Raw genomic sequence first — 13,905 nt, forward strand, 5'->3', positions numbered from 1 at the left:
ACATTAAGGTAAAGAAAAGCGAAAATACTTTTTGAGCAAGAGGAGTGACTAAAATACACAAAGAGAAGACTTCTGAGGCAGTGGGAATGCTTGATCTTGGCGTTGGTTACACAGATGTGTTCACATTGTGACTATTACTTGAGTTGCATGTATATAGTTTATGTAATTTTTTCTGTGTATACTTCAGTAAAAAATGGATTAAAAATTTAAATATGCACATTTGATGTAATATTTTATCTTCTATAAAATATATATACAGGAGTTATATATTAACTTCTCTATTAATGAGCATTCAGAGTTTCTAGTTTTCTCTCTTACATATATTGCTGCAGTAAAGGGTTTTGCTTCCCTATCCTAAATTTTGAAAGTTTCCCTAACAGGTGATAATGAAAAAGTGAAATTGCTGGGTCATAGTGATTGTTCACATAGATAATATTGCCAAATTGCCCTCCAAATTAACTATACAGATTTACACTCTGCCACTGATGACTGGAGAGGAGTATAGCAACTTTTTTTCATTCAGTTTATTATTACCTTTTCCTCATATCCTTAAAAACATCCTTGTGGAAGCTGTTTTTAATACTACATATTGTTCCATGTATCATAATTTACATGTTTTTTTCCTTTATTGGACAATACTTCCCTTTTTTGTATTTTATATAAGAAACTGAAATGACCACTTTGTTGTGCCAATATTTCAGTGCATCTGATCATCGCTATATTCCACAACACCTAGTACCTTTAATATGACTGAACTTAATATTCACTGAATTAGTGAAGGGAATATCCTTGCACCAACATAACTATCCCCCATTTCCTACCAACTCCTCTATCCTCTGCCTCAGTGTTATTCCGTACTTACTCCAATGCCCTAGAAGAAAATTCTGCTCTCCAAGGCGTGTCATCTTTTGTCTACTCTCACGCTGGCTCTCATCTTCTTCTTGTAAAAGTTACTAGCTCCCTTCCTATCAGCCTGTGTTTATTTGCACCCAGCAATTCATTTTGCCAAACTTATATACAAAGTATATAAATTACAGGAAACACATTTGTCCTATATCTTAGAACATCAAATTCGAGTCTAGACTATGTGTTCAAGTGTTTTTCATTTAATTTTCATGTATGTTTCCCATGTCTTATTCACTGTGTAGTTTGTTAGGAGTGCTGTCTGACCATTTAAATGCAGAGATTGCTGGTGGTACAATAACATCTAAGCAAGACGCAATGGATTATATTACCTGGACTTACTTTTTCCGTCGTCTTATCATGAACCCCAGGTGAGCAGAGGACTATTATTTATCTTTATCGTTCTTCTCTAAGGATCCTTTTTGTATTTAAAACACCACCTGTCTGTGGAGGACCCAAAATATTTCACTCCATCTGCTCTCCATCAAGTAGAGTCTCATTTCTCCACCAACCTTCTGAATGTTGCCAGATGGACTTCCTACCATCATTTCAAATTCAGCATGCCTAAAACTGAATTAATCATATCTAAACATTTGGCTCAGATCTCACTTTCTTAATCAGAAATTAAATATATTTTTTTGGAAATGGAAAGTAGATATGGTTTACTTAGTAGACATAGGATAAGTGGTGACATTTGAACAAAGATTTGAAAGAGGTGAGAAGGTTGACCACGTAAATATCTAGTGAATAGCATTTCAGGCCAGGGGGACAGGAGAGGTTCTAAGGCAGACATGTCTGGTGTGATGAAGGTGCAGCAAAAAGAATATGTAGCTAAAGTGAAATAAGTGGGGTGTGTGGAGAGTAGTAGGAGATGAGGTTAGGGATTGTGGGTGGGTGGTCAGTGGTCTTACTAGTCTTATGAGGCCTTTGGCACCCATGTAAGAACTTTGATTTCTATTCTGGGTGAAATGAGAACCTTTGTTGGTTTTTGATCAGAGGACTGACAGTATCTATCATATCATTAAGAAGGCCAATCATAATCATAAATGTTATAAATAATTTGAACTTCCCTGTTGAAATGTAGAAATTCTCAGATTAATTTTTTTAATATCACTAAAAAAATTTTTAAGCAACATTTCAAATCAAGAGAAAGGGCCCAGATAAAGTTAACAATTTGCATATTTTACTTATCTGCTATAGTCGTGCTCTGCAGTTTTCTTTCTAACTGGCCCTGATATCTTTTTATTGTTGTCTGTGTTAAAAGCCCCTATCCACAAAGCCAGAGCAAAGAAAAGCACAGGAAATTGGTACACTTTTTCCGCTTACTTTTAGATCTGGTAAAAGTTTTAAGAAGGCTAAAATCATTGTCTCAAATGAAGAGCTTGTATTATGTGTAGTTTTAATATATACTTCATACTTCCTGTCATTCAGTGCCATAAATTGAGATTTGACTTTTCTTTGGGGGGGAGGGGCTTGTCTACACACTTGTGTGTATGCATGTATGTGTGACAAGGAGAAACTGAAGTTTATTTAAAAATTGAAAGAGCAAGCACCACTCCTGAAATACATATAGATAAATAAATATCACCCAATTCTCCAACCCTCTTCATTTATTCATATCACTGTAAAGTGTCCGCACCACACCACCACCCAAAATAAAATTTATGTTGAGAAAGATTTCAGTTCCTGGGTTGTTCTCTGTATGTCTATGTATATTTTTTATGTTTTGATATGCGTGTGTGTGTATATATGCAAATATATGTAAATACATATAAAGATATATATTTATAAGGTTAAATATATATGTAGATACAGACATATGTATACATTAGTTTGTTTAAATATATATAAACACATGTATTGGTGCATCATGAAATATAATATATTTCAAATTGAGTTCTGAATTCAATTTGTATGTTCAATTTTACTCTCTGTTTTCCCCTGAGAAAGCTTCTAAATATTTCTAGGGGAAAAAAATGTTGTGGTAGTTTCAGCTGTCCCTGTAACCACTTCCATTATTTGTGTCATTATTACTGCTGCATAATCTGAACATAAAAAAGCATGGTGCTGTAACAAATGACTTCTCAGTACTGACAGTTATAGCAGCAGCATTTCTATACTGATGAAAAATTTCCCAGCGAGATCTCTGGCCAGGTTTACATAAACCAAACAGGAAATGACTGCCACTATTCACATTAAATCCAGACTGTTTGGTGTGGCTTTATCTATGTTTTACATTACAATAAAATCTCTCTTTTTCAACTGGTAAACTTTCATTCTTTTTAAGGTTGGAAAAGATAACGAGGTTTCATGTGAGGTATTCTTGTTTATCTTTTGATAAGATCTTTTAAAGTTAATTTTTTTAAGCTTGTTTTACTTTTTGATTCCTTAAATGTAATCAACTTTGTAAAATTTTATGATAGGGAGAGGTTTGTTTAAACTTTTTCCCAGCGGACTGCTAATAGAAGTAGCCTGTCTAGCCCATGTGCTAGATGCTGTCAGTATCAAACTGCCTTTGACTTTCACACCTCTCAGGGGACTAGTAATTGTTGTGTTCAAACAGCCTGTAATTGTGATCCCGCTGGCTTTCTCAGTACGCTTCTGGCTATTAGAATCATTAAACAACTCAGCACCTGTTAACAGCATTGTAAATATTCAACCCTGCTTGTGTGCAGGTTGAGTCCAATATAGAGAAATCTTACAGAGCTCAGCCTCGTAAATTACAGCCTCTGACAAGTCAATTATTGTGAAACTGGGTTTCTCTGTGAAATAAATGAAATACCATGCTGACAAAAAAGGTAGGCTGTCTGTTTAGAGCAGAGAGAAGATAATGACTTGATGATTCAATGCAGTGAGCATGAAACTACATTGTATCCTTTATCCATAATTAAACAGTTGTATAATATTTCTGTTTTAATAACCAATAAATTATAAATTTTCTACTGTGGTGAGTGCAACATGAAAACAAACCTTTTTACTTAGCAGTTGCATGCTTTTTCAAGCTGGTGAAGTGATTATTAAAATTAATATGTAATTTTTAAGCTAAATGCTTATAATTATTTAGGCTAGAAATTGCATGGTTACTAAACGTTCACGTGTTAAAAACAAAGGCCATATAATGCTACTAATGAAGATTATGTAAATATAAGCTCCATCCTTTATTCACAAAAATGTGTCAGAATATACTCTCTGTCAAAATTTTATGGGATCTAAAAAATGGATATGAAAATTTTTATATAACCTTAGAATCTCAATTCAAATATTAACAAAGAGTAATAATACTTGGTATACATCAGTGAAGTCATCACTAGCAAAATTATATGCATTTTACTATTTGTGTTGGCTGCATAGGAGAAAAGTGTTTTTACTATTATATTCAACAATGTAATATTTAAACTAGTACTCTCTGTTTTTAAAGTTGTCACTTTTAAAAAATAAAGTTAATCACTTACATATGCCAGAATATCTGAAGAAAACAGTTTTAGGGATTTTGAAAATTCTTGATAACCCCCATATGTAGTAAGGATAAAAGTTTCAATATTGAATGTATTGAATGTCAATTACTTAAATTGAATTTTTCAATTTCTCCTCTTATACAGGTCAATAATGTTGATGAGCATGTTGGAAAAAAACAACTATATTAAGAAATTTATCAATGGAAGTTTTTAAAGTTATTCTGCTCTAAAAATGCTATTAGTTTTTAGCAAGTTAGATTATGAATAATATTTTACTGTAGTCATTAGATAATTTGTTGGAGTCTCAGAGTCATGATTTTACTTAATTTTTTTTTGAAACTCATTATAAATGTTTAAAACATGTTTATCCTGACTCTACTTTATCTGAATAAAAGCCACAAAGTAGTTTAAAATATTTTCCAATAGATTTGAATAAACAAACTTCAGATGGGATTTTAGCCCATCACAGTATATCATAAATACATGAAATAGTGAATAAAATAAATAATTTTAAAAGAATCATTTTTAGAGAAAAGTTTTTATCATTAGTCATTTTAAGTATTATTTTTAAGTATACCAAATTCATTAAAAATTAATTAAAATTCATTAAAGCATAATATGTGGTAAAGTTGACATTCCAGTTATCTTTATATGGGAATGTCTGTGATTATCTGTAGCAGCAACCATGAGATTTTTTTTGTTTTCTAATAGCCTAATAAACTTATAGATGAAATGGAATCACAACTTTTCAGTTTTCATGGTAATATTATTTTCACAATGTCTTCTTTCTGTAATTTTAATTGCATAAATAGCTTGATTTGTGTTCTGCAAATAGTACTACTTATTCAGTGTCCTGGACACATTTTCGCTAGTTTTCGTCCAGTTAGATATAATTTTATCAATGTTGTATTAGTCCAGACAGCTGACAATAGCTGAAAATTTATAGGCTTAGCAAGCCAAAAGAATGTGAAATATAAAGTAAGCGCTTACATTGCACAAAGTCTGGCTGATAAATTTCATTTGTTGGGAAAACTGTAAAAGAGAAAAAAAATTGTTAATAATTTGAAACAGCTTTGGGGATCTGTCTCTTTTATGGAACCTTGAATGTCCAGAATATTTATTTTTACCTCTAATGCAGTATAAATTATTCTAACTATATGCTTCTCAGTCATAATTCAGAATAAAGGAAGTATTTTGTAATGGTTTCTAATACTGGTTTTTCACCTTCACATATGGCTGGTTACATTTTGGTTAAATTAACAACAGCACTGATCTAGCTGGTGTTTATCTGTTCATTGATAAATATTGCTTCATTTGGGATTATGAAAAGAACTTTTCCAGGAAAGGCAATAATTTCTCTACGGACTAAAATTTAAACTAATTCTCTTTTATAAGAAAATCCTTAGCATTTAATTATGATTTAAATAAATAACCTATTATTAATCCACACTCAATGGAAACTCTTATCTTTGAGGGTACCTAAATATTTGGGCTAACTTCTCTTTCTAATGAAAATATATTCTGCCATGATTTAAATCCGGCTTTTTGTGTTTTTAAATAAATTTTTATAGTATTGACCCCAACTATTTCCCTTGGAAGACAGAAAATCACCATACTTGGCAGGCCTTAAGGCCTCTCCCATTTGAGATTGTTAACACTTTCTTCCCCAGGCTCTGACGATCCCCTTCCTGCTGCGGCTGCTGCTAAGTCGCTTCAGTCCTGTCCGACTCTGTGCGACCCCTTCCTAGTCCTATACAGATGTTAGACCTTCTTGTTGGTGTTTCAGTATTGGCAGTCTGTTCTCTGAGGCTTGTGTCCTTGATTTGGATGGAGGTAGGGCATGTAATTCTCCACACTGACTAGGGAACGGGATTCACCCAGCAGGAATTAGCGGTCTGCCATGACTGTGGGGATGGTCCCTCACCTCTTGGATCTTTTCCCAGGCACAGATTCCTAGTAATCTTAGGGATTTGCCAAAAACCTCTTGGAGTTACAGGGAGGAGCATTAAGGTGAATTGCATGTCCTGAAATTTTTATGTAGAAGGTATATAGAGCTGAACCTGTATGTTTTCTGTATAAGTAAGCATAGTTAGAATGCTTTTTTATTAGCCTGAAGATGTTCCTTCTAATCTTTAGAATATTCCTTAAGGGAACAACAATTGACCAAATTTCCTAAAAGAACTTATCTACTACCCAAATCAAGTTATTTGAGTTTTTTAATGTTACTCCGGATGAGTTTTACATATAAAAGGGAATTATATGTTTATATGTAATAAGCTTCTTGCCGCTTCTGAATCTAGTACATAGATTTAGTTTGCTGTAGATGCATAAACTGAAATAGTTTTAATGCTGGAAAATTAGTGTCTTTTTAATGTGTTGCTGAATTTTAACTGCTTGTCCTTCATATTTTGAATGTATTGCCATTCTTCATCAGTATCAATAAACTCTAGTATGAGGATTTTTATCTGTAAGGTAGAAATGACAATTGCAGTTGCTTTATTTCTTTGATTTGCTATAAATGGATTTTCTTTTTAAATTCTGAAAAGAACAAAGTGAAATTGAAGTGACAGTTTTAACAGGAAATATTTTGAAACAAATAATGACCTTGCTTGTTTTCTAGCTACTACAATTTGAGTGATGTGAGCCATGATTCTGTGAACAAGTTTCTGTCCAATCTGGTTGAGAAGTCCCTGGTTGAATTGGAACATTCCTATTGTATTGAAATTGGAGAGGTAAGACTGGGTCATATACATTCCAACTGAAAAGATTGCCCAGCTTTCTAACAATAGGGCTTTTGCTAATGATAGTCAAAAACTGTAATGAAATGTTGTAATAGCAACGTGCAGTATGAATTATTAATATTATGAATATATTTATTGTACTTTCTATTTACATTACTTTATCTTTCTTCTTAAATAGGATAATCGGAGCATTGAGCCTCTGACATATGGCCGCATTGCCTCTTATTACTATTTGAAGCACCAAACAGTTAAAATGTTCAAGGAGCGTTTAAAACCTGAATGTGGGACTGAAGAATTGCTTTCAATTCTAAGTGTGAGTTTCATATTATTGCATTGTTTTTCATATAAAGGGATTATATTTTATATATGTTATACCTTCTCTGTTAATTTGAGTCTTAAACTGTTGCCTTCTAGTTCCTCTTGAGACTTGGCAGAAACGTTATGAAGTTTGTTGCTCTGTCAAACAAGATCACTACAAAGCAATATATCTGGGCCAAATTCCCCATGGATAAGATGACCACGTAATTTATCATCCAAATTTGAGTCAGCCTGAGAATGGAATCTGGCACTATTAATATTTAAGCCAGGATAATAGTTATAAACTAGGCTGTCCTCAGCAGCCAGGTGATTACCCTATCCTTCAGTATAATAAGCTTTGTGAATTATAGTTGAAAGCTTTTCTTGTTGCTTTTTTGAGGAATTCTGTGGAATCCATGATATTGCTGAAGTTTTTTAACATAAGGATTCACTTGATTAAGTTCTCTTAGAATTAATGCCAGAAAAGTTAACTCCTCCCATCCCTCCCTTTCAAGAAAAAAATATGAAGTCAGCTTTTTCACAAATTATACTCTGCTTTTTTTTTTTTTTGGCCAGGAATCTGTGAACTAAATTTAATATTGGAGTTAAAATTACTGTTAGTGGTATCTTCTTCACGTCTTTCCTGCTTATTATATATGTATTATTTTTTTTCTTTGTTGACTTTATGTATAATAATTTACCATAAAACTTTGTTGGCATATTGGTTGGGATCCAGGAGATAGTGAAGGATAGGGAAACCTGGCGTGCTGCAGGTCATGCAGTCACAAAGAGTTGGACACACCTTAGTGGTTGAACAGCAGCAGCAGATATTGTATTTTACCCCTCAGGTATGTTGGTACTTTTTTAAAACATTAAGACCCCTTGGACTATAATGTCTTTAAGGCTCTTCTCTTATAAAGTCACCGAGTCTGCTGTAGTTCACTTACTTATTAGCTTTTTTCCTACCTTTCATATTGCTTTATCATTCTCAATAGACGTCAGTATCCTCACAATTTTCCAATGTTTCAGCTTTTTCCCTTTGAGAAACTAGGGTATAGCTTTCTTGTGTGTTACAGAGCCACATACAATGTAATGAGTCAGAAAATATTTGCTAACGAATTGATGGATGGGTGGATGGATCCTGTATAAATCAGTTTCCTATTGTTTGCGCTATAGAAATGAGAGGAGGATTAAAGTATATGAGACAAAAAAAATAAAAAATAAAGTATATGAGACAGCTATCAAAAAATTATTTTTTGTCAAATTAACTCATTTCTGAGATAAGAATATTTTTTAATTAAGAATTTCTTTTAGATTTCTAAGAATAAGATTTTTTTATCATTTTCTAGACAGATTCATAAAAACAAAATTAGGGGAAAGACAGTAAAATAATGGTTAATTTCAGCCAGCATCTTAAAATCTATTAGGTTTAAGAATATAATGTTTCTTTCATATTTACCTACATTGATGTATTTGCCTAATTTAGTATTTAAAAGTGCTTGGAAACACATAATAATAGATAACACCTTTGAGCACTTTTCATGTGCCAGACACTATTCTAAGAACTTCACATTGATAAACATTTAATCCTAACAGCAGTCACTAATTTGAAATTGATAAAATCTCATTATTATTCATGTTTTAAGGATTAACCAACTTGTCCAAGGTTGCACATCCAGTGAGTAGTTTGCAGTCTAGCACCTTAGTATAAGTTCTTAACCACTACCCTGTTCTGCCTCTCCTGTGTGCGTGTATGTGTGTGTGTGTGTGTTCGTCTCTCTCTCTCACACACACACCCAGAGTGAGGTGGAAAATGCTGAGGTGGGAGGTCTAAAGTATATCCTGTTAAGACTAGGTACATATTGTTTCCATAAAGGTTTGTGAATACCATATACCTCTTACATTCTGTATCCTCTTCCACCCACGATTTGTGCATGCATGCTTAGTTGCTTCAGTTGGATCCACCAGTTTGCAACCACATGGACTGTAGCCTGCCAGATTTCTCTGTCTATGATATTCTTCAGGCAAGAATACTGGAGTGGGTTGACATGCCCTCCTCCAGGAGATCTTCCTGATCCAGGGATCAAACCACCTACTACCACAAATGTATATAGTACCAAGGGAATTCAATCATTTTTCTCTTTTGTCTTTTACATAAAAAGACATTGATCAAAACAAGTGGTCTGTTCACATCCTTTCAGCATCCTTTTTCTTTCCAGTATCACACTGCCTAAACTGACGTATGCTAATCTCCTGGTATAGCTTTATTAAAATAGAGTCAACTCTTTTGTGAATAATAAGGAAAACGGATCATCTGCAAATGTATTTAAAGTAAACTACAGTATATTTACGTAGATGTTGTTCAGCAAACCCCCTTAATGATCTCCACAGCAACAATGATACAGTGTCTTCATCCTATGGTGTTTGATCCAGGAAACTCTCAGCTTCTGCTCGGTAGTATCTAACTAAGTCTGTAATATTTAAGTTAGCCCTCTTTTTGAGTGAAGATGTTGGGGCATCAGGAGTATAGGACTCAAATGTAGGAAAAGGAGATCTGTAGGTACTGCTTTTTTGCTAATTTCTTGTTCAGAAACTATTCTCTATGTATACGAGAACATAAGTATAACAGAGAAACATTAAATAATAAATCAGGATTGTGTCTGAAGTAATTATAATGCAATTTCTAGAAATCATTCTTTCAATGAGAAGTGTTTTTAAATATTATTCTGTGGCCACACGTGAGATTCCTAAGTGAGTCTCAACATAGTTTCATTATCACTTCCAAAACTGCATATTAAATCTCCTTGTGGTTTTGAAACAAGGAGAAAGAAGTGGTCAAGCGGAGCTATAGAGGAGAGTATGACAAACACAGGAAGGCAAAGAAAAACAGTGTGTGTGAAATCTTGTCTACCAGCACTGTTTTGTTTTTATAGTGTTTAATAATGTCACCTTATGTTTTTGAACAACACAGTATTGTAATTTATTTGCTGTCAGCATCTTCTTTTACTTAGATACCGTCACTAATGTTTCTAAAGTCATTTTCAAACTTTTTTATTTTTAAAATTTAATTATTTTTAGGAGGAATTTTTAGTATTCCTGAAAAGATCACAACTGAAAAGCTTCTATTCTCTTGGGCATTACTTTGAATTCACTGTAGCATTTTCATCAGTTTAACTTTGGCAGTGCATAAAGTTTTCTCATTTTTTAGGCTACATATTGTATTTAACTTTCGGTTAAATTACATGCAGAAATTATGTTCATTAAGATTTTTATTTTAGGTGTTCTAATTATGTTCCAATGTGATTATTGTTTGTGCAGAGAAAACAAACTAGAAGGTATCCATAGAATGAAAAAAGAATATTAAAACATTCATTGACTTTTACCAGGCATTTAAAAACACATGAACCCTGATATCTCAGTTGGTAAAATATCCACCTGCAATGCAAGAGACCCTGGTTCGATTCCTGGGTCAAGAAGATCTTCTGGAGAAGGAATAGGCTGCCCACTCCAGTATTCTTGAGCTTCCCTTGTGGCTCAGCTGGTAAAGAATCCACCTGCAATGCAGGAGACCTGGTTCGATCCCTGGGTTGGGAAGATCCCTGGGTTGGGAAGATCTCCTGGAGAAGGGAAAGACTACCCACTCCACTATTCTGGCCTGGAGAATTCCATGGACTGTATAGTTCATGGGGTTGCAAAGAGTTGAACATGACTGAGCAACTTTCATTTCTGGAGAAGGGAATGGCAATCCACTCCAGTATTCTTGCCTAGAGAATTCCACAGACAGAGGAGCCTGGCGGGCTGCAGTCCGTGGGATCGCAAAGGGTCAGATATGACTGAGCGACTACATTTTCACGCTTTCACAATTTTATTGCCAATAGTTTTTCTTTCAAAACTAAAAAGAGAAAGCCATAGAATCAGATCATCTCATGGTATGCTTCCTTTCACAGTGTTTTTGGCCCCTAAAATTTCCCTCTACCAGTGTTCCATACCAAACAGTTGTCAGGTTTGGTTTTAAAAAATCCCTAACATTTAGGTACATGTGTACCCTGTCTTCTGAATTCTGTCCTTTTTGTCCTTTCCTCTGTCAGTAGGCTGGTTAGGGTCAGCCTGGTATTTTGCAGAATAGCATTTAGTATATTGACAATATCACCCTTTTGACAAAGGATGAGTTTAAAGATGAAAACTGAACTCTTCCAAATAGTAGAGCTAGGCTAAATGAAATTAAATATTTTAAGCATGTGATGAAATATGTATAATTTGGATGTTTATCTTTAATATTTTACTCTATTCAAGTCCATATTAAATTCCATCAGTCACATTTCTACCCACAGACTATATACTGATTCATCCAAAAAATACTTACTTTATGCCGATAATGTATAAGGCTCTTTCTAGGGGCATGAGATAGAATAGTGAACATTAGTGACAAACTCTGTGTATGTGTGTCTTAATGCACAGATAAACTATGGGCATGGAAATAAATTATGATAGACTTAGGTGTGCTCCTGACTAAGGTCCCCAGCACAATGTGATACTCCAAGAATCACAGCAAAATATTGTCCACCATGAAAAAGAGTCTCTAAAAACAAAATAGGATACAGTATTCTTCCTTCAAGTTAATCTCTTCCTGTGCATAAGATTTGCTATATACATTTCTGCTGGCCACACATCAAAAGAACATCATGGATAAAGTTTGAATGGGCCCGGGAGAGCTGCTCCAATGATGGAAAGTATATGATTGGAGCATTTCAGTCTAAAGAGGTAAAGGCTTTGAATCAGTTAACAAATATTAAAATCATGAACTGTAAGAATAGATTGTGAACACAGATAACTTTCATAATTAATAGGAAGCTCCATCTGATCTTGCAGGTAATAAACTCAGAGAATTTATTACTTCACTTGACAAATATAATGTAGGCCAAAAATCTATAGATTCAAAAAGGATTAGAAAATATTTACAAATGATAAAACTACTAACAGAACTAAAAGAGAAGATGGAATTTTGCATATCATATTTGGTATGGTAGATGCTGATCATTCAAGGATGAGGCTTAGATAAAAATGTATCATCTGTATGGTATTTTTCTCTGGGTTCACCAGATACTTGGACTATTTTTTATCCTTCAGAATATATGGGGGAAATGAGGTGGTATTTGTTTCTCTGAATCTGACAGTCTGTTACACACTCAAGAACTAATTCCAGTTAATTATAACTTTATTAAATATAAATCTTTTGTTTTAGTCAACACCTAAAAAGAAAACACACTCCCACTAAAGTTTTTTTCTCTACTAACACCTCTTTTGAAAATCCCATTTTCGCCTATCTTCTTCCTAAGAAATTGAGCTGTTTTCTGGCTTACATTTTTAGATGTCATTGTCTTTTTTTTTTTTGTCTTTAAATGATAGTAAAATATTCTGTAAGGAGTAAAGATAGTAAAAATAGTAAAATAATCTAGGTGTAAAACTGAAGATTATATTGAGACTATTTCTCTTCACTTATTCTATGATAGCAACCCCATTTATTTGAATCTTGTCTTTTCAATATATTCATTAAATAATTATACCAACTACCTTTTATGAAGTGCCTACAGCATGCCAGGCATTTAATATACATTATTTATAATACTCAAACACTTCGTGGTAAATGTTAATATTATGTAGAGAATGCTACTGATGTTTGATGAGGATATTTCAAATTTCCCCAGGTTTTATATGAAGTAGCTGTTTAGAACTCTTTTCCCTGCTCCTTACTTCCTCTCTTAGACATAATTTATCCTTATTCTATGATTTAATTCCAACTGTAAAAAAATTTTAAGTACTGAAATGTGATGGTAGATACTTTTTAAAAGTCAGTTAAGAAGCAGAATTACTTTTAAAATTATGTGTGACCTTGTAACGTAGACTTATAGGTTTTAAATGCAGATGTTAATTACTGGCAAAATAATTATTTCAACATTCCTTATTGAAAGTGTATATTTTAAGTTTTAAGCAATATGATGCTATTTGGAAAGGTTAGGTACTTTATAAGAACTCTTGCCAAGTTTTTTTCTAACACCATGAATTAATAAGCTTCATAATTAAGGCAGCTGCTTCACACTTCTATTGTTAACCAATGACATTACATCTGTCTTGCTCCATTGATGCCCTCCTCCTACTTATTGAAGCATTTAGCAGTTTTGGCAACAGGGATTACATGGCATGGAGTAAGTAGTCTAATTAGATATAAGTGAAAATCCTGAGGGAAAAGGACCTTTAAAAAGTAATTTGAAGAATCTCTTAATGATGTTGGCACTGACAACCAAGTAGAGTAGAAAATGCCTGTCATCATGGCAAATAATGGATTGTGATCTGATATGTGCAGTGGAGTTTTAGAAGGAGCCGGTTTTAACAGAGGAATAGAATGAAGAGATTTCAAAGTTAGGGGAAATTTGAGTGAATTTTTTATAATATGCTTGCTATAGTGTTAATAGTTTTGAAAGAAAGCAAAATATGCCCCAAATGTATTCTGA

The 13,905-nt window shown here is 33.5% G+C and overlaps 1 protein-coding gene across 1 annotated transcript in view; it reads left to right on the forward strand.

The window, feature by feature from the left end:
* Positions 1–13,905, forward strand: part of ASCC3 (activating signal cointegrator 1 complex subunit 3) — a 341,266-nt gene that overhangs the window by 262,199 nt on the left and 65,162 nt on the right. The window contains exons 34-36 of the mRNA XM_027972421.2: positions 1,149–1,274; positions 6,979–7,090; positions 7,278–7,412. Coding sequence (XP_027828222.1) covers positions 1,149–1,274; positions 6,979–7,090; positions 7,278–7,412 — 373 coding nt within the window. The remainder of the gene's footprint in view (positions 1–1,148; positions 1,275–6,978; positions 7,091–7,277; positions 7,413–13,905) is intronic.

This window comes from Ovis aries, chromosome 8, assembly GCF_016772045.2.
Source record: "Ovis aries strain OAR_USU_Benz2616 breed Rambouillet chromosome 8, ARS-UI_Ramb_v3.0, whole genome shotgun sequence".
Classification (NCBI taxonomy): Eukaryota; Metazoa; Chordata; class Mammalia; order Artiodactyla; family Bovidae; genus Ovis; species Ovis aries.